Source organism: Quercus suber, unplaced genomic scaffold (genome assembly GCF_002906115.3).
Source record: "Quercus suber isolate HL8 unplaced genomic scaffold, Cork oak 2.0 scaffold_225, whole genome shotgun sequence".
NCBI lineage: Eukaryota > Viridiplantae > Streptophyta > Magnoliopsida > Fagales > Fagaceae > Quercus > Quercus suber.
In genome coordinates, this window is record NW_027069683.1 from 521,377 (window position 1) to 540,914 (window position 19,538).

At 36.0% G+C, this 19,538-nt stretch overlaps 1 protein-coding gene and 1 pseudogene across 2 annotated transcripts in view; one reads left to right on the forward strand and one right to left on the reverse strand.

The window, feature by feature from the left end:
* Positions 1 to 3,332, reverse strand: part of LOC112012536 (ubiquitin carboxyl-terminal hydrolase 8-like) — a 28,894-nt gene extending 25,562 nt beyond the window's left edge. The window contains exons 1-3 of one of the 2 annotated variants that reach the window (XM_065780115.1): positions 2,544 to 2,850; positions 2,333 to 2,426; positions 1,931 to 2,113 (exon numbers count right to left, since the gene is read on the reverse strand). In XM_065780115.1, the coding sequence (XP_065636187.1) occupies positions 1,931 to 1,953 (23 nt within the window). In that variant the 5' untranslated portion in view covers positions 1,954 to 2,113; positions 2,333 to 2,426; positions 2,544 to 2,850. Of the gene's footprint in view, positions 1 to 1,930; positions 2,114 to 2,332; positions 2,427 to 2,543; positions 2,851 to 2,879 lie in introns of those variants that run through there. The other variant, XM_065780112.1, reaches the window with a different exon arrangement.
* Positions 3,333 to 9,719: 6,387 nt separating this feature from the next.
* LOC136070322 (FT-interacting protein 3-like) lies at positions 9,720 to 16,056 on the forward strand (annotated as a pseudogene).
* The last annotated feature ends 3,482 nt before the right edge of the window (positions 16,057 to 19,538 follow it).

Here is a 19,538-nt window from a genome sequence, read left to right on the forward strand (position 1 = left end):
CTTCTATCAGCTGATTGGGAGGAGAAATTTCCATCTGTTTGTCAACGCCAACTATCTAGGTTGCTTTCAGATCATTTTCCTATTCTTCTGGAGGGTGGGAATCTTCTTGGAGGTAATAAACCTTTTAGGTTCAAGAACATGGGGTTAAAGGATGAGGGCTTTTTGGAAAGGGTGTGTTCTTGGTCGGACTCCTACCGTTTCCAAGGTTCTCCTAGTTTTATTTTGGCAAACAAACTAAAGATGTTGAAATTGGATTTGAAGAGATGGAATGTGAAGGAGTTTGGTAATATAGGTCTCAGGGTGCAGAATTTGTGGAAGGATCTCAATGTGTTGGAAGTTATGGAGGAAGATCGTGTTCTTTCAGCGGAGGAGAGTTTGGAAAATGATCGGATTCGTCAAGAGTTAGAAAAAACAACCTTGTTGGAAGAAATCTGCTGGAAGCAGAAATCTACGGCTCTTTTCCTTAAAGAGAGAGACAGGAACACAAAATTTTTTCACCGTATTGCAAATTCTCATAGAATAAGCAATACCATCGATAGACTTATGGCGGATGGAGAGTTATCCACGGATCAGGGGATCATTGAGGGTAAATCTCTCATTTTTATAGACAGTTATACTCGGAAAATGAGGTACACAGACCTCTTTTGGATGAGGTTGTTTTTTCTAGCTTATCTGAGGAAGATGCCAGTTGGCTGGACAGACCCTATGATGAGGATGAAGTTTTTAGAGTGGTCCATGATTTCAATGGTGATAAAGCGCCAGGTCCGAATGGTTTTACAATGGCATTTTTTCAGTCTTGTTGGAGCTTGATGAAAACTGATATTATGAATGTGTTTCATAATTTTCATGCTCACGCAGTGTTTGAAAAGAGTCTCAATGCTACTTTCCTTGCTCTCATTCCTAAGAAAAATGATGCTCTTGATGTCAAAGACTTTCGGCCTATTAGTTTGGTGGGAGGGTTGTACAAGATTATTGCTAAGGTGTTAGCTAATCGAATGCGAAGGGTGGTTCACAGTTTTATCTCAGAATCTCAGAATGCCTTTCTGAAAAGTCATCGGATTTTGGATTCTGTCCTTATTACTTTTGAGTGTTTAGACAGTAGACTGAAGGCAGGGGTTCCAGGGGTGTTGTGCAAACTGGATATTGAGAAAGCTTTAGCTCCAACCATGTTTGGGGCTATCTTTTCCATCCCACTACGTGGAAAATTATAAGAATATCCATGAGTATTATTTAAACAAGTCATGACATTAAAAAAGTCATGTGACTAAAACTAAATATTAATTGTATCTTCAATTATCACATAGTAGGTTGAAACAAGATAGTTACAAGCACGTTTAGAGCCAAAAATTTTCCATTATTGAATTACAAAAATAAACCTTTACTCTAGGCACTTAATTAACTACCAAGACTTAAAATATACCAACCTCTCAGAAAATAAACAAGGAGAAAAACTAAACAGAACTCTTAAGGGGAAGAATAGAGGGACATCAAAAAAAAATACTTCAACTCTGCAACTTAGTTACAACATATATTAAAGCTATCTAAAATCTAAACAAATACTTTCCACCCAATCTTCTTGTAAATTATTATTCCATACTGTAAGAACCATTTTAATCACGTGATAGCTGCTCATAAAGAACTTCAGAAACAAAAGAAATCAAATTCTCATAATGCATTATCTCTTGTGAGTTTTTTTTTTTTTTTTTTTTTTTTTTTGGGATAAGTTTAAAAATTGGTTAATTCAATTTGATTTTTAGACAATTTCCAAAGATTCTATGAAGTTTTTTTTTTTTTTTTTTAAGAAATAGTTTCAACCTATAGCGTCCACTCCTGATGATTGCTATTTATTATTAGACCAAGTTCTTGACCACATGCATTTTGGAAAAAGAACAAATCAAAGGGATGTAGAAGCAAATGTTTGCACGCTCACCGTTTGAGGGCCCATAACCACATTGGTTGAGGGAGCAAGGCATACTCCTTTTTAGCATTCCTAGAATCCTCTTTCTTCCTCAAATCCAGTACAATTTCTGACTCAATATCATCATTCAATAACGCAGAGTATAAAACACCTCCTATTTCATTATCATCATCACGTTGAGCCTCCTTCCACCACCTGAATATTCAATACACAATTGAATTGAGGAGGCCACATAAATAAGCCATGCTCCCTACTTAAATGCATTGTTAAAACAAAAACTTTTCCAAAATGCATTATTTCACTGGAGGCTCTCTCTTAATATTACAATGAAATAAAATAGAAGAACATTGCATAAAGACTATATATATATAATTAAAAGAACAATTTTTAGATTAATCTTGGTTTATTGATTACCTTTTCAAAGAGTTTATACATCTACACCACAATTACCAAGCAGTTGAATTTCCTTCACCAAATTAACATAAAAAGCTACTCCTAGAGAGTAAACCTATAAAGCATAAACAATTATAAATGCAAAAGCAATCAATAGCAACTCAAATTTCATTGCTTAAAGCACAAGAAACCAAAAACCATAAGAAAACACACCACAGACAAATTTACTTACCGATAACCACTCACCGCTAAAAAAGTTTGTAGCTCTAACATTTTCTTTTCTCTAATTCAGCAAATTCCTAAATCCAAAAGCTAACCTATGGGGAACCAAGTAGAGCTTATACACCATAATATAAAGTAGTTAAATTTCCTTCACAAAATTGACCCAAAAAAAAAAAAAAAAGCAACATAGAGAGAGTACAAATGCAAAAGCAGTAACAGTAATACTCAAATTGCATTGCTTAAAGCACAAGAAAACGAAGCAATCATTCCCCCTAATTCAGCAAAATCCTGAATCCAAAACCTACCCTTGAGACTTTCATTTTCGGCGAGCGAGTAGAGAATATACCTGTAGGGAACCAAGTATAGCTTGTCAATGGCGGAATCGGAATCGGAGGCGGAGGCGGAGGCGGAGGCGCCGAAGTCGTAGTCGTCGTCGTCGCCGTCGGGAAGAGTGCGGAGGGGGCGGAAGCGGTAGTCATCGGACCAGGGGTCATCGTCGAGGGAGGAGAGGAAGGGGTCGTCCATGGAGGAGAAGAAAGCTAGGGTTTTGGAAGCGAAGGCGCGTGCGAGGGACTTGCAGAGTTGGAGCGTGGAGGAGAGAGAGAAGAAGTGAGGGAGTTTTAAAGAGAGGAAGCGAGTGGGTCTGGATGAAAAGAAGAGTCGCTGCGAATGCGATGACAAGAGTCGGAGCTTTTCGTAGAGACGACGAGTCATAGCCTCATTATGTGACCGATGCGTTATTGCTTTTTACCCCCACGCCACACCAGTCACACACTCACCCACCCACAAAAATGTTCCCTTTTTTTTTTTTTTTTTTTTGGGGGGGGGTGTACGTTAAAATTTAACTTACTTTGGCGTTGGAAATTGGATGCGGTATCTTCTAGTAAACTTATCCAGTAAAATTTTTGTCAGTAAATAAAGAATTTTAGGATTCGTATAAAGTTGGATTAGTGTGTTAATTTAGTTAGAGAGAATCATGGAGATTAAAATTCTATCTTATCTATATTTAATAAAATGTTAAATTGCAAACTACACCATGAAGTTTTAGAATTTAAATTTCATCATTGAAGTTTTATTCTATTTGCATCTGCAAACCCTTCATCTATATTTTTGATTAAGTGTTGCATAAGTTTATCACGCGTGTTTAGTTCATTTAATAAAATAATATCATTATGCCATGTTATTTTTAATTAGAAAAATAAAATGTCCGCAATATTTTTACAACATTTTCACAACAAATCTTAAGTGACAGATTGTTATCGGTGAGCAAAAAGTAATTTAAGTTGTGAATTCAAATTAAAACTAATAATAACTTATCATTTATGGTTTGTTGTAAAAATATTGTAGACGTAACACTTCTCTTTTACCACTTAATAACTTTTAAATTTTTTTTAGGATACAAAAATGATATAACATCATTCTAATTTTTTTTTTTAAAAAACTAAACATACAAGGTAAATTTATGTGGCACTTAACGAAAAATATGAATGGAATGATTATTGATGGCTGATGCAAACAAAATAAATTTCATCATTGAAGTTTTATTCTATTTGCATCTGCAAACCCTTCATCTATATTTTTGATTAAGTGTTGCATAAGTTTATCACGCGTGTTTAGTTCATTTAATAAAATAATATCATTATGCCATGTTATTTTTAATTAGAAAAATAAAATGTCCGCAATATTTTTACAACATTTTCACAACAAATCTTAAGTGACAGATTGTTATCGGTGAGCAAAAAGTAATTTAAGTTGTGAATTCAAATTAAAACTAATAATAACTTATCATTTATGGTTTGTTGTAAAAATATTGTAGACGTAACACTTCTCTTTTACCACTTAATAACTTTTAAATTTTTTTTAGGATACAAAAATGATATAACATCATTCTAATTTTTTTTTTTAAAAAACTAAACATACAAGGTAAATTTATGTGGCACTTAACGAAAAATATGAATGGAATGATTATTGATGGCTGATGCAAACAAAATAAATTTCATCATTGAAGTTTTATTCTATTTGCATCTGCAAACCCTTCATCTATATTTTTGATTAAGTGTTGCATAAGTTTATCACGCGTGTTTAGTTCATTTAATAAAATAATATCATTATGCCATGTTATTTTTAATTAGAAAAATAAAATGTCCGCAATATTTTTACAACATTTTCACAACAAATCTTAAGTGACAGATTGTTATCGGTGAGCAAAAAGTAATTTAAGTTGTGAATTCAAATTAAAACTAATAATAACTTATCATTTATGGTTTGTTGTAAAAATATTGTAGACGTAACACTTCTCTTTTACCACTTAATAACTTTTAAATTTTTTTTAGGATACAAAAATGATATAACATCATTCTAATTTTTTTTTTTAAAAAACTAAACATACAAGGTAAATTTATGTGGCACTTAACGAAAAATATGAATGGAATGATTATTGATGGCTGATGCAAACAAAATAAAATTTCAAATGGTAAAATTCGGATCCTGATACTTCCAAATTCAAAATTTTAAGGGGTGTAAATTTTACTTTTCCATTAAAAAATAAAATAAAATATAGATTTTGCATTTTGATTGGTGATACAGGGAGAAGGGGTAGTGTGCACGCGTTTGGGAAGAGAGTAGGGTGAGATGATCTAAATGGTTCTTCTTGGTGGGTCGGATTACCGGTATCCGTTATGGAATTGCAGGAGGGTCCCAGATTTGTTGGATCCACCTTCTGATTTAGTAGTCGTGGCCAAGTACAAACCCAAGCGTCGTACAGCCTTTCAAGCTTAATTGTCCCTGGAGGAAAAATAAATAAATAGAAGGTTTATATGTTTAATTATAGATTTTTTTTTTTTTTTTTTGCTAAAGAATTATTTTTGTCCCTAATTTTTTTTCTCTTTAAAAAAAAAACAAAATATTCCGTATTTCATTTCATCTCTAAAATTTTATAAATTTTGTTTTTTAGTTCCTAAACTTTTTAAAGAGCTGTTTTTAATAGTTTAGGGGCTAAAATATGAATGACACAATAGTTAAAGAATGAATGGTGAAATCTTTGAATAGTTTAAGGATGAAAAATAAATGTTTTAAAATTTAGAGATGAAAACCAAACTTCATGCAAACTTTAGATATAGAAATAATTTTCTAGCCCAAAAAAAAAACTTTAATCTTTATATTAATAAGTGTCCATTTGAGAACAGCTTATTTCCAGTAACTTATTTACATAATGTGAGACAAAAAAAAAAGTTAAAAGTTAACTTATTTCTAAAAAGAATTAAAATTATATTATGAAAATCAAGTTAAGACAAAAGGCAAAAAGCACAAAGTTGTAACCATACTCATCATAAGTTGAAAAAAGTTTGGCTCTAAACATGTTTAAAGCCATTGATTTCAACTCCTAATAGGAAGATAATATGAGTCATTATCATGTATAATACACATGACTCACTTAACCCAACCAACCAAATGAATCATATGCAATGTACATGATAGGAGCACATGTTATTTATTGGGGATTGAAGCCAAAAGCTTTGAACATGTTTGGAGCAAAACTTTATAATACAATTTGTGTTAAAAGGTCCATCCATGTCGTTAACCATTGTTTGATATTAAGTTGAGATTTGTAAGGTATCATTTTATGTGATTGACATATCCTATAGGCAAAACGCACTTTTTATGTACTTAAGGCTGTGTTTGGTTCCCATAAAATATTTTCCAGAAAATATTTATTTTCCAAAAATGCTATTTTCGGAAAGGATATTTTCAAGTGTTTAGTTGCATTATGAAAATTGTTCTAGAAAATATTTTCATGTGTTTGGTAACATTCGAAATACTATTTTCCACCACCACCACANGTGGCGATGGGTCTAGGTCGAAGGTCGAAGGCGATGGGTTCATGGGTTCGTGGCGATGGGTCTGGGTCGAAGGTCGACGGCTCTGGGTCGCCGACGAAGTCGAAGGCTCGTGGGTCGCCGGCGATGGGCTTTCTCTCACTGTCGCGTGGAGGGGTGCTCGTGCAGTTGCTCTGGGCTTGGGGCGGCGATTCGAGCTCGCGACTCGCGCTCTCTCTCTCTCTCTCTCTCTCTCTCTCTCTCTCTCTCTCTCTCTCTCTCTCTCTCTCTCTCTCTCTCTCTCTCTGTTGTTTCGAAAAATGATATTTGAAGGTAAAATAAAAACGGAAGTGATTTTCACTTTGACTCACGGTCAACTGAAAAGCATTTCCGGAAAATTTATTTTCCATGTGCAACCAAATAACCGCATTTACAGAAAAGCATTTTCGAAAGTGATTTTCACCCGAAACAAACACAGCCTAAGTGTTAGTTTTTAAGTGTGTTCAATAAGACCTTGATTTGAATAACAAGTGGTATTATTGAAGATACAAGACTGCTCAATAAAAATTGAAACTACAAGTCCTAATACCTTCTTAATACCTATCTATCTATTGAGAGTTAATGAACCTCAATACCTATTCATGTGATTCTTAAACTTCCTTCCTTCTCATATGATGGATAAAAGATTATAAGGAGTAGATTATAAGTGGTAAAATCTTGAAATGCCTGAAGAATTAAAAGCTAAACAAAAGCAAGTCAAGTTTGCTAGTAAGATTAATATGAGGATATCTTTAGTAGGTATTAATGAAGCACAAAAATCGCCAGTGAGTTGATCGTCACACACGTTTTAATTATAGTACTTGAAGAATAAGAGAACAAAGAACCAACAGATAGCACTGGTGGGATGTCGACCAAAGACCATCCAATGGTTAAGTTAGTGATAGAAGGATCTCCAAAAACTAAATAGTGTGAAAGTTAGGAAATTTCACATACCTTGAGGGAGAGGAAGCTTGGTACTTATATAGTGGTGTACGGCACACCAAGATCCCTTGAATGTAGGATCTTTCCTTATAAAGAAGATTTGGGGTTAAAGCCTCAAGATCTTAGGGTTTTTTTTCCCATACGGGGAAGATACGACCGTGTAGTAAGCTCTTTAGATGTGAAGTGCAAATTCTTTCCATATTGAGATACATGAGTGGGGAACACACATATACCGTGGAGGACAAGTGTTCTTACCCGTCGATATATTCGTCGTCCTCGTCGGTGTTAAGGATGACAATTGTTACCTGACCTACGGGTACCCACTCAACCCTAATGGGTCGGGTCTTACTGACCCGATAAACAATAGGGTCGAGTCTGGGTTTTTAAAATAAAACCTGAAGTGGGTCCGAGTCCAGTCTAGGTTTTGGTAATACCTGGCCCAAACTCGAACCCAGACCTGACCCGCTTAAATGTAAATTACCAAAAAAAACCACACACACACACACATACATATATAAACTTATAAACCCTAATTCCCTTTCATTTCACTCAGCCAACCCAGCCGCCCTCTCACTCACTCTTAAGTCTCACCCTCAAGCTTTGTCAACACCAACCATCACTCAATCTCACTGTTAGCCCTTAAGCTTTGTCACCGCCAACCTCAAGTTCGTCACAGGTTCGTTGCTCACAACTCTCAATCTAATCCCTTAAGCTCTATGTTTACGATTTATATTTTATTGCATGAAAAGGGCTTCTTAGTTATTTATTTATTTTTTAATAATTTATAAAATGTTATTTTTAGTAAAATAACTTGTGATTAAACGCGATTCAGTGTTAAAAACTGAGGGATTAGGTCACCTATCACATTGTTTTAGTCCAATTTTTTTTTTTTTTTAATAACTTTGGGTTTGTTAATGACATCGTTGAGATGATCTTAGCTATGATTTATTGATTTATAGATTTAAATTAATAGGTGATTTATTGATTTATAATTAATAGGTTTGTAATGGTATTTGGACTGATTTGACATTTATGCCACATTATATGGGCTTGAATTTAGACGTCATAGGGCTTGAATCTAGGCAAAAATGATTTTTTTTTCTAGTTTGGGCCACAATATAGGTTTCAATATATATATATATATATATATATATATTATTGGGCCATGATTTGGGCAACGGATTGAGCCCTAACTAGTCATGTCGGGGTAGGCATAAAAACACATGTTTGTTGTACGGGCCAGATTCAGGTAACGAGTATGGACCTATAGGGCGAGTTCGAGCATAAAGAAACTTGCCTCGAACCCGGCCCATTGTCATTCCTAGTCGATGTTCGTCTTTACCCGTTGGTGTGCTTGTCATCCTATCGGCATGCTCGTCACCCTCGTCGGTGTTCGTCCTTACCTGTCGATGTGCTTGTTATCCATCGGTACCTTCACTCGTCGGTATGCTTGTCATCCTAACGGCATGCTCGTCACCCTCGTCAGTGTTCGTCCTTGTCATCCCATCGGTACCTTCACCCTTCGGTATTGACATTGTCTAGTTAGTTTATCTTTGGGCCCAACTAGTTTATCATTGGTCGCCTTAAAGAACCGTTGGTTCCTACCATTAGTCGCTCACTCCGCCATTGTTACTATCACCTAAGTTTTCTTTTTTGATATACTTTACTTACCTTATTTTGATAAGTAGTCGTCAGTTCTATGTTTGGGAGACGTGTGAGTGGAATCTTAGTTTCCATTTGTCGCTTGTAGGTGAGGGAATGTTAGGAAGTAGTAAAGTGACGAGTAAGCGTTTATTGTCAGTCCATTTGGAATCGAGCGATGATGAGGTCTACCCATAGGGATACGTATTTGTATTAGATAACCAATCTAGCTCTGAGAAAGAGTTGTTGGCAGATTCACCCCTTGAGGAAGAGGGTATTGCCAATCCATCAGGGTGGGGCTATAGGAAAATTGTCCTTCCTCGAATTTGGTCAGTAAACGGTTTTCCTCCAAAAATGACGAAGGAGGTTTTTGATAAACTTTGCCCTCATTTCTAGATTCTCAACGACATCCCCATTTAGAAGGCTTTTAGGGAGGGGGGGGGGTGTTACATAGAGGAATTGAGTGACATCAGTTTTTATGAGGTAACTTTCATTGCAGGGCTAAGGTTGTCTCTTGGTTATCTTCATTGCAAGTTAACGGATCACTTGGGTATATCCGTTTGTCAGATAACCCCCAATGCTTGGAGAATATTCATAGGGGCTGAAGTGTTGTAGGGACAGATGGGTGGAGGCCGTCGGGCCCTCTCTCTTGAGGAGTTTTTTATTGCTACAAGCCTCAAGAGATATTGGCATCGAAGGGATTTTATAACTTCGTGTGTTGTTGGGCACCACTAAGGCGAGTATCAGACATGGCCGATTCTAACCGTCTATGGAAGAGTAGGTTTTTCTTTGTCCAGGGGGTTAATTGGGTATGTAAACTCGACGAGTAGGAGAGTATAGGTGAGGCTTATGGCCATGCTTAGGGGATTATGGATAAGTCTGGTGAGTCGTCGGTTTCCCAATTGTTTGCCATGTTACTTTAACCGTCGGTTTTGCTACATCATTGCTAAGTTAACTTGGTTTTTTTTTTTTTTTTTTTTTAGNCAAAAAATGTTTTTGCTGATGTCCTTGTTAATTGTTTTTTAGAGTGAAACATTGATAGGAACTTGTCCACAATAATTGTAGTACTAATGATGTCATGATAAGACTTCTATTGAACAAGTTTGATACTAGTTCTTTTATGTTAAGTGGATCTATGTTGCATATGAGGTATGCTACACATATTTTGAATTTGATTGTTAAAGTTGAGTTGTCTCTTATTGGTGATGGTATTGAAAGGATTCGTGATAGTGTGATTTACTGGGCTATTTCACCAAAAAGGAGGTAGAAATTTGATGAAAATACACGTCAAAGAGTTGATCTTAGATTGTAAGACACGCTGGAATTCAACTTACTTAATGCTTTCTACTGCATTGATTTATAAAGACGTTTTCTCTCGTTTGGCTAAATGTGAAGCATCTTATATTTGTTTATCACATGATTATGATTGGGAGGTAGCTAATGACATTTGTGGGAGATTGGAGTTGTTTTATAGTGTGACTTAGTTATTCTCTGGTTGTAAGTGCCCTGCAACTAATATATATTTTACTTTGGTGTGTGAATTGAAAATAGCATTGAATGAATGGAGTTTGTCTTTAAATAAGATGATAAGTAGGATGGTAGAAAGCATACTTGCTAAATTTAATTCTTATTGGGCTAATGTTAATATTGTTATGGTTATTGCTGCCATCTTGGATCCAAGATATAAGATGATGTAGTTGGAGTTTTATTATCCTAACATTTATGGTAATAATTCTAATTAGGAGATTGAAAAAAATTAAGAACCTTTATTATGAATTGCTTGATGAGTATGAAGATGTAGATGAGTCCCCTGTAGATAACGAAAGAAGTTCTCATATGCCTACAAGTACTTCAATTGATGTGGCACAAATTAAACATAGGTTGAGTGGGGCAATGTCATCTTTTGATTTGTTTGTCAACAATAGTTCAAGTACTTCAAAGAAACATGAGAGTGCTAGAATGGAATTTGATCATTTTATTGATGAGGGAGTGTTGAAGAGGAATGAGGGCTTTAATATTTTGGCATGGTGGAAAAATAATGGTCTCAAGTATCCTACTTTACATAGGATTGCAAGAAATATTTTAGTCATTTATATCACAATTGTTGTTTCAGAATCTGCCTTTAGCACTAATGGGAGACTGTTAAGTCCACACCATAGTTAGCTTCATCCCAAAATTATAGAGGCAATGATGTGTGCTCAAAATTGGTTACGTAGTAAAATCAAAGGTTAGCAATTGTATAATTTGTATTTATAAAATGAAATCAAAATTGTATTTTCATATTTGCTAGTTATTATTTGATGAAGTTTACTTCATTTTTTAATTCATTGTTGTTGTAGGTTCTTCAACTATGCTGGGAGATTGTACACTTCAATCAATTCTTGATAATGGGGAGCCTAATGAAGAGGATGGGAGTTTGTTACAGTTGTAGAGGATTAGACTTGTTGTATTAATTTAGTAGCTTTTTAATTTCATGGACTTGTTGGATTAACTTGTTGGTTTGTAATTATCCTAAACTTGTGGGATTTATTTTATAGCTTTTTAATTTCTTGGACTTGTTGGACTTGTTCGATTAACTTCTTGGACATGTTGGACTTATTTATTGGACTTGTTGGATTTATTTTATTTTTATGTTTAGCAGATGATCTTAGCTATGATTTATTGATTTATAGATTTAAAATTAATAGGTGATTTATTGATTTATAATTAATAGGTTTGTAATGGTATTTGGACTGATTTGACATTTATGCCACATTATATGGGCTTGAATTTAGACGTCATAGGGCTTGAATCTAGGCAAAAATGATTTTTTTTTCTAGTTTGGGCCACAATATAGGTTTCAATATATATATATATATATATATATATATTATTGGGCCATGATTTGGGCAACGGATTGAGCCCTAACTAGTCATGTCGGGGTAGGCATAAAAACACATGTTTGTTGTACGGGCCAGATTCAGGTAACGAGTATGGACCTATAGGGCGAGTTCGAGCATAAAGAAACTTGCCTCGAACCCGGCCCATTGTCATTCCTAGTCGATGTTCGTCTTTACCCGTTGGTGTGCTTGTCATCCTATCGGCATGCTCGTCACCCTCGTCGGTGTTCGTCCTTACCTGTCGATGTGCTTGTTATCCATCGGTACCTTCACTCGTCGGTATGCTTGTCATCCTAACGGCATGCTCGTCACCCTCGTCAGTGTTCGTCCTTGTCATCCCATCGGTACCTTCACCCTTCGGTATTGACATTGTCTAGTTAGTTTATCTTTGGGCCCAACTAGTTTATCATTGGTCGCCTTAAAGAACCGTTGGTTCCTACCATTAGTCGCTCACTCCGCCATTGTTACTATCACCTAAGTTTTCTTTTTTGATATACTTTACTTACCTTATTTTGATAAGTAGTCGTCAGTTCTATGTTTGGGAGACGTGTGAGTGGAATCTTAGTTTCCATTTGTCGCTTGTAGGTGAGGGAATGTTAGGAAGTAGTAAAGTGACGAGTAAGCGTTTATTGTCAGTCCATTTGGAATCGAGCGATGATGAGGTCTACCCATAGGGATACGTATTTGTATTAGATAACCAATCTAGCTCTGAGAAAGAGTTGTTGGCAGATTCACCCCTTGAGGAAGAGGGTATTGCCAATCCATCAGGGTGGGGCTATAGGAAAATTGTCCTTCCTCGAATTTGGTCAGTAAACGGTTTTCCTCCAAAAATGACGAAGGAGGTTTTTGATAAACTTTGCCCTCATTTCTAGATTCTCAACGACATCCCCATTTAGAAGGCTTTTAGGGAGGGGGGGGGGGTGTTACATAGAGGAATTGAGTGACATCAGTTTTTATGAGGTAACTTTCATTGCAGGGCTAAGGTTGTCTCTTGGTTATCTTCATTGCAAGTTAACGGATCACTTGGGTATATCCGTTTGTCAGATAACCCCCAATGCTTGGAGAATATTCATAGGGGCTGAAGTGTTGTAGGGACAGATGGGTGGAGGCCGTCGGGCCCTCTCTCTTGAGGAGTTTTTTATTGCTACAAGCCTCAAGAGATATTGGCATCGAAGGGATTTTATAACTTCGTGTGTTGTTGGGCACCACTAAGGCGAGTATCAGACATGGCCGATTCTAACCGTCTATGGAAGAGTAGGTTTTTCTTTGTCCAGGGGGTTAATTGGGTATGTAAACTCGACGAGTAGGAGAGTATAGGTGAGGCTTATGGCCATGCTTAGGGGATTATGGATAAGTCTGGTGAGTCGTCGGTTTCCCAATTGTTTGCCATGTTACTTTAACCGTCGGTTTTGCTACATCATTGCTAAGTTAACTTGGTTTTTTTTTTTTTTTTTTTTTAGCCCAAGCTCGCCTGATGATTACCCCTGAACAAGAAGACTTCCTCAACTGGATACTAGTGATCCCTTTTNAACATCTCCTCCTGATCCAGACGGTCATAAGGACCTTGGACCTTCTTACTAGATTGGCCCTTGTCCATCGGTTGTTTCCTTTTCTGGCCAACTATCGCAAGAGAAACCAACAACCCACCTAACTGTTGAGCACGAAGAGTAGCAGCTTTTCTAATCTCAACTTGCTTCTTCTCCTAGCCTCCATCTCTAAAACCTAAATATTAACGGGAGAAATGATATTAAGTTTCCATACCAAACTACTAAATAGAAAACCGATGAAAGATGAAACTTACAAGTTCAAGAGAAGGAATTGAGTCGCCAGGCTTCTAGCGAAGGTTCGAGCCAACCACAAAAAGTGTGGAGAGTGCCTAGTGTAATAAGGGCCTTCTGCGACCTCTGTTCAAAAGGGATCACTAGTATCCAGTTGAGTTCTTGATGAGTGCACCTAATATAGCAATGACCTTAGGCCAACCGCAAAACCATTATGGAGACCTATCATTAGTGTTTACCATTTGGGCATCTTGAAAGCTATTTGGGTTGTCAGTAATGAAGCCAATGGAGAATCGCATAAATGCATATTGTGTGGCTAAATATGGCTCACGGTGGGTGCAGACACTCGGATGTTTATGATCCATGTACTGTCATTTCAATTGGAGTTTTTGATAATGGTCATTTACAAGGAGTGGATTTTGTTCGAGGGCCATGGCATCAAAGGATTGGGAGGGTAAGGATTCGCCTATCCACACTTGAGATGAATTGTGTTTATACACTTTCTTATCCACTTGTAGTCATACAAGCTTCTAGGTTAAAAAAAGATGGGAGAAGTTTAATTGGCTGTAAGATTTTCTTTGATTAATACAATTAATACTTATTTGCAACCACTGCTTCCTAAGATGCACTACTTAAGCCCACTATCAATATATCAACTTAACGCTTTTAGGCGACAAGTTGTTTACTTGATCTCTTTGACGTTAAGCAATTCTGAGCCACCATTAAAGAAGGAGGTCATTGAATACATGCTAGATGTTGGATCACAAACGTGTAGCATAAGGAGAAGCTAGGAATGACAATTTAGATCCGACCCGTGGATACCCGGCCCGACCCGGCCCGATAAAGAATAGGGTCGAGTATGGGTTTTTAAAAAAAAAAAACCAAAGTAGGTCCGGGTTAGGTCTGGGTTTTATAAAAAAAACCCGAAACCCAACTCGGATATGACCCAGTTACCATGCAATTACTAAAACCACCCCTAATATATATATATATATATATATGTAGTTGTAACTTGTAAACCCTAACTCCTTAATTCACTAACCCAGTACCCATTTGCATCTCCCTAACCCTCAATCTCTCTCTCTGTCATTCACGCACGCCCTTAATCTCTCTGTCACTCACGCAACCACGCACGAGCATGCAACCACGCCTCGGCCTCACTTTGAGTCACTCCTCGGCCTCACTCTGAGCCATGCCTCGGCCTCATAGTCACTCTGAGCCATGCCTCAGCCTCACAGTCACTCCTCGACCTCACTCTGAGCCACGCCTCTAAAACCCAAGGCTAAAGACCTTCAGCTCTCTCTCTCTCTCTGATCTCCAACTTAGGGCTAAGACTCTCTTCTCTCTCCATTTCTTTCTTTTTTTTTTAATCTTTTTCTTTATATTTATTTTTTGTTTGATCTGAAATCTCCTCCGCTGGTTTGGTTATTTCTAGGTTTGAGGATTGAAAAATGGGATTTTTTTTTTAAAAAAAAATTATTTCGGTGTGAGTGTGGAGATTTGAAAAGAAGGGATTTTTGGGATTGTTTGTTTGGCCGTGGGTTTGATGTTGAGTTTGGGGCTTGTTTCAAAAAAGCTTTCTTTCTGGTTAGGCTTAACGGGGGCCTGCGGGGGCGGGTCTGGGCCTCGGAAAAAAATCCGTTTACTAAACGGGCCGAATCCGAGCCACGAGTCTTGGCCTGCGGGTTGGGTCTGGGTATACAAAAACCCGGCCTAAACCCGACCCGTTGCCATTCCTAGGAGAAGCAAAGCAAATTATGATAGAGTCATAACATTCTTGACTAGTTTTCTTGCTATAATCAATTGGTTTAAAAAGATACGCAATTGGGCAAATCCTGCTACTACTATTTTGATTTACATAATATTCCTATTAGTGGTTTGCTTTTCATAAGTAATATTACCTGGAATATTTATCTGCCTTTTCTTAACTGGGCGTTGGCGTTATAGAAAGAGACCAAGACTTCCTCCTCATGTGGATGCATGCTAATACAACAAATGAAGATGAACTGGATGAAGAGTTTGATCCATTACCATCTAGGAAGACAGGTGAAGTTCTTAAAGGGAGATATGATCGATTGAGGATCATTGCTGTGAGGATGCAAACAGTGCTGGGTGACTTGGCAACTCAAGGGGAGAGGTTGCAGTCTCTGTTGAGTTTGTGAGATCCTAGAGCTACAGCTACCTTTGTGTGTTTCTCTTTGATTGTTTGCAGAGTGACATATATGACTCCATTCCACTATATGATTGTTCTTACAGGTACTCATGTGCTAATGCATCCAAGACTTCATGTCAACTTTCCTCCAGTTCCCCAAAACTTCTTGAGGAGGATGTCTGCAAAAACTGGTAGCATGTTTTGAGAACTCAAATATTTTCTACTAATGTTGGGATGTTCCATTTCACTTTATTTTTAATGGATTTAGTATTGGAGTAAGCACGATTTATGGAAATATTATGTTCTTTCTTTGGTGGTGGGTATTGTGCTTTCTTTTATTTTTTTATGGATTTTGTATTGCACTTCCAAATATTATGCTTTAAATAGTCATGCTATTGTTTATTCATTTTGAGTGTAGTATTTAACTAATGTGGGCTGCTGCTTGAATNGCAGGTAAAAATGGACCTGAATATTGCGGAGAGAGATGGCATACTGAGTCCTTGTTAGCAGTTCGCTATCCAAGTTGCAAGATCTTCCCCTGGCTTCTATTAGTTTATCCATCTGTAGTTAGATGTCCTTCCACAACTTCTCAATCCAGAGGAAAATAAAGATGCTATTAAATGGAAAATTTCAGGGAGAATGCATGTTTGTAGGTGTTCAATGTAGTTTTTAGGTGTTTTATTTGTGACAATTGAATAATTCGTTTGATAAAAAGCTTTATAACGTTTTCAGCACCAAACCAATCTGGTTGATGCATTTGCATTGCAAAGCCACGAATGGCATTATTAGTACTTAATTCTCTTGTAATTTGAGCATGGAATAATCAATAAAAAGAAACATGAAAGATGCTCTTTGCAATATATGACCTTTAAGCTCACAATTTTCTTGTCCTCACTTCATCTGTCATCTATTCATTTGATTTTCATTCTTGTAATAAATACAGTTGCAAGGTACGACCACTTTGTAACATTTTGAGAAGCCAGTTTTGAAAGGCCTTATGAATCATTCACGATTAATGCCAGCAAATGACAAAACAGTGAGCGCAACTATGCAACATATGATAAAATTGATGGTAAACAGAGTGATTAAGCTGTAATTTGCCAGTAAATGATAATTTATTAGCAAGCCAAGAATTGATTTTGGCAGTTATCTCATTTATCAACAACTTGCAATCTTTATTAGTCAATTTACTAGAGATAAGGGGCCATCCTAATTATTTCGCAAGAATAGAGCCAGCTTTAAACTTTAAAGGGTAAATTATAAGTTTGGTCCTTAACCTTTACATCGAATGTCAATTTGGTCCCTAATGTTTTAAATGCGTCAATTTAATCCTTAACATTTTAGTGTTGTGTCAAAATAGTTCTTGTCATTAAGTGATTAATGGAAAATACTGAGATGACTAACAGTCAAAATAATAAAATTATTATTATGCTACATTAGATGACATGCGTACAGTTACTTGGAATAAAATTTTATTTAAAAAAAAAAAAAAGTTTTTGTTAAAATTGGGGTCTCAAAATCGTTGTACTCCATACAAGCGACCTATGATCATCTGAATTCTAAAGCATCAATGTCAAGAATGAGGACCTCTCAATTGCTTTCCAATTAGACTATGAGTCACCAAGAAAGTCTCCAAGCTTTGGAATAACTTGTTGGTTCTTGTTGGTTTTGGCAATCAAACTTGTAAGAAAAGAAGGAATCGGCAAGGTTTTGTGCTTCCCTTTCTTTGGCTTGATTTTCTCCTTCTGAGTGTAGAACACTTGGGAGTTGGGGTTTGGTTAATCAACAATGAAAAATGATTATAATTAATAGATTTATTCCATACATTTATCCCTATCATTAAACTAACTGAACAATGTCATTAAGTGATGAATGGAAAATATTGAGATGACTAACAGTCAAAATAATAAAATTATTATTATGCCACATTAGATGACATGCGTACAGTTACTTGGAATAAAATTTTATTTAAAAAAAAAAGTTTTTGTTAAAATTGGGGTCTCAAAATCGTTGTACTCCATACAAGCGACCTATGATCATCTGAATTCTAAAGCATCAATGTCGAGAATGTGGACCTCTCAATTGCTTTCCAATTAGACTATGAGTCACCAAGAAATTCTTCAAGCTTTGGAATAACTTGTTGGTTCTTGCTGGTTTTGGCAATCAAACTTGTAAGAAAAGAAGGAATCAGCAAGGTTTTGTGCTTCACTTTCTTTGGCTTGATTTTCTCCTTTTGAGTGTAGAACACTTGGGAGTTGGGGTTTGGTTAATCAACAATGAAAAATGATTATAATTAATAGATTTATTCCATACATTTAACCCTATCATTAAATTGACTGAACAATATTACTTCAATTTGAACCTAATGCAATCATATTCTAGATCTATAGCTCAGTTATCTCCGGCACAGTAGAAGAAAACCTTCAATTTTTGAAAACATGGAAAAATCACAAAACAAATATTCAAGATCGTAGTTTCCATTGTTTTTCTTAAGTTTCTCAGCAACCAAATAGATGTCCATAAAAAGTTGCGATTTCTTCACAAGGCTCAAGTAAAGATTTGAGTGAATGATTTATTAACATAAACTAGTTTTGAAATCCCAATTTTAACATAAACTGTTCTTTAAAAATATTCAAAATGGCATCATCTGATTTGGCATAAAAATAATTTTTTTATTTTAACCGTTAGTCATGTAAGCATTTTCCATTAATCATTTAATGTTAAGGACTATTTTGACACAATACCAAAAGATTAGGGACTAGACTGACACATTTAAAACGTTAGGAACTAAATTGGCATTTGGTGTAAAGGTTAAGGACCAAACTTATAATTTACCCAACTTTAAAATTCCCAAAATTAGTCTTCAGCACCTTGGGCACATTAGAGAACGACACTTTACCCTTAGCATTTTACATGTTTCAGCCTTGTGGCTTGCATGGCTCCATCCATTGGGACAAGCTCAAATGGTTACATTTTCTGATTCAATTTTCTTAATAATACATTAATGTGGAATTTATATTTATTATAGAAATTACATACAAAAGTTAGCAATACTTTGAATCTGAATTACATATTGATTGCTTCAATCCCAAAATTATCTTTTGCAACCAATTGCTTGACTTATTAACTAATCTAATGATTTTCTCTAGCAATCAGTCTCGTCACCGTATTGACCACATTCACCGTGAGGGGAATCATTGTGCAGATATTTTGGCCAAGGAAGGAACTCATAATTCAAATTCCCTTGTTTTGCAACCTAGTCCTCCTCCTTGTATTTTGTACCAGCTTTTAGCTGATGCTTGGAGTGTTGTACACCCTAGACTTTGTAATTCTTAGTTTTTAATGAAATTCCGGTTTACAAAAAAACAAAAAAAGAAAAAAGAAATGTATAGATAAAATTACTAATATGCACAAGGAAGCAAAACTATTTCCTATTAAAATTAGGAAGAAAGGGGAGGTAGAAAAATAAAGGAAGATTGACAATGTAATTGACAAGATTCAAGTAAGATCGACCCACTCTAATAATATGTAAAATTTTTTGATAAAGTGATAGAGAAAAAAGAAAGAGGAAACAAGATAGTTCACGTGGTTCGGCCCTGTGGCCCACAACCGTGAAACAAGAGCCAAAAATGGCTACATTTTCTTGTTCACTTTTCTTGATAATACATTACAATAGAAACTATATTTATAATGCAGATTACACAAGAAGTCAGAATTTGAATTTGAATTCCATATTAATTGCTTCAAAGTCAAACCCAC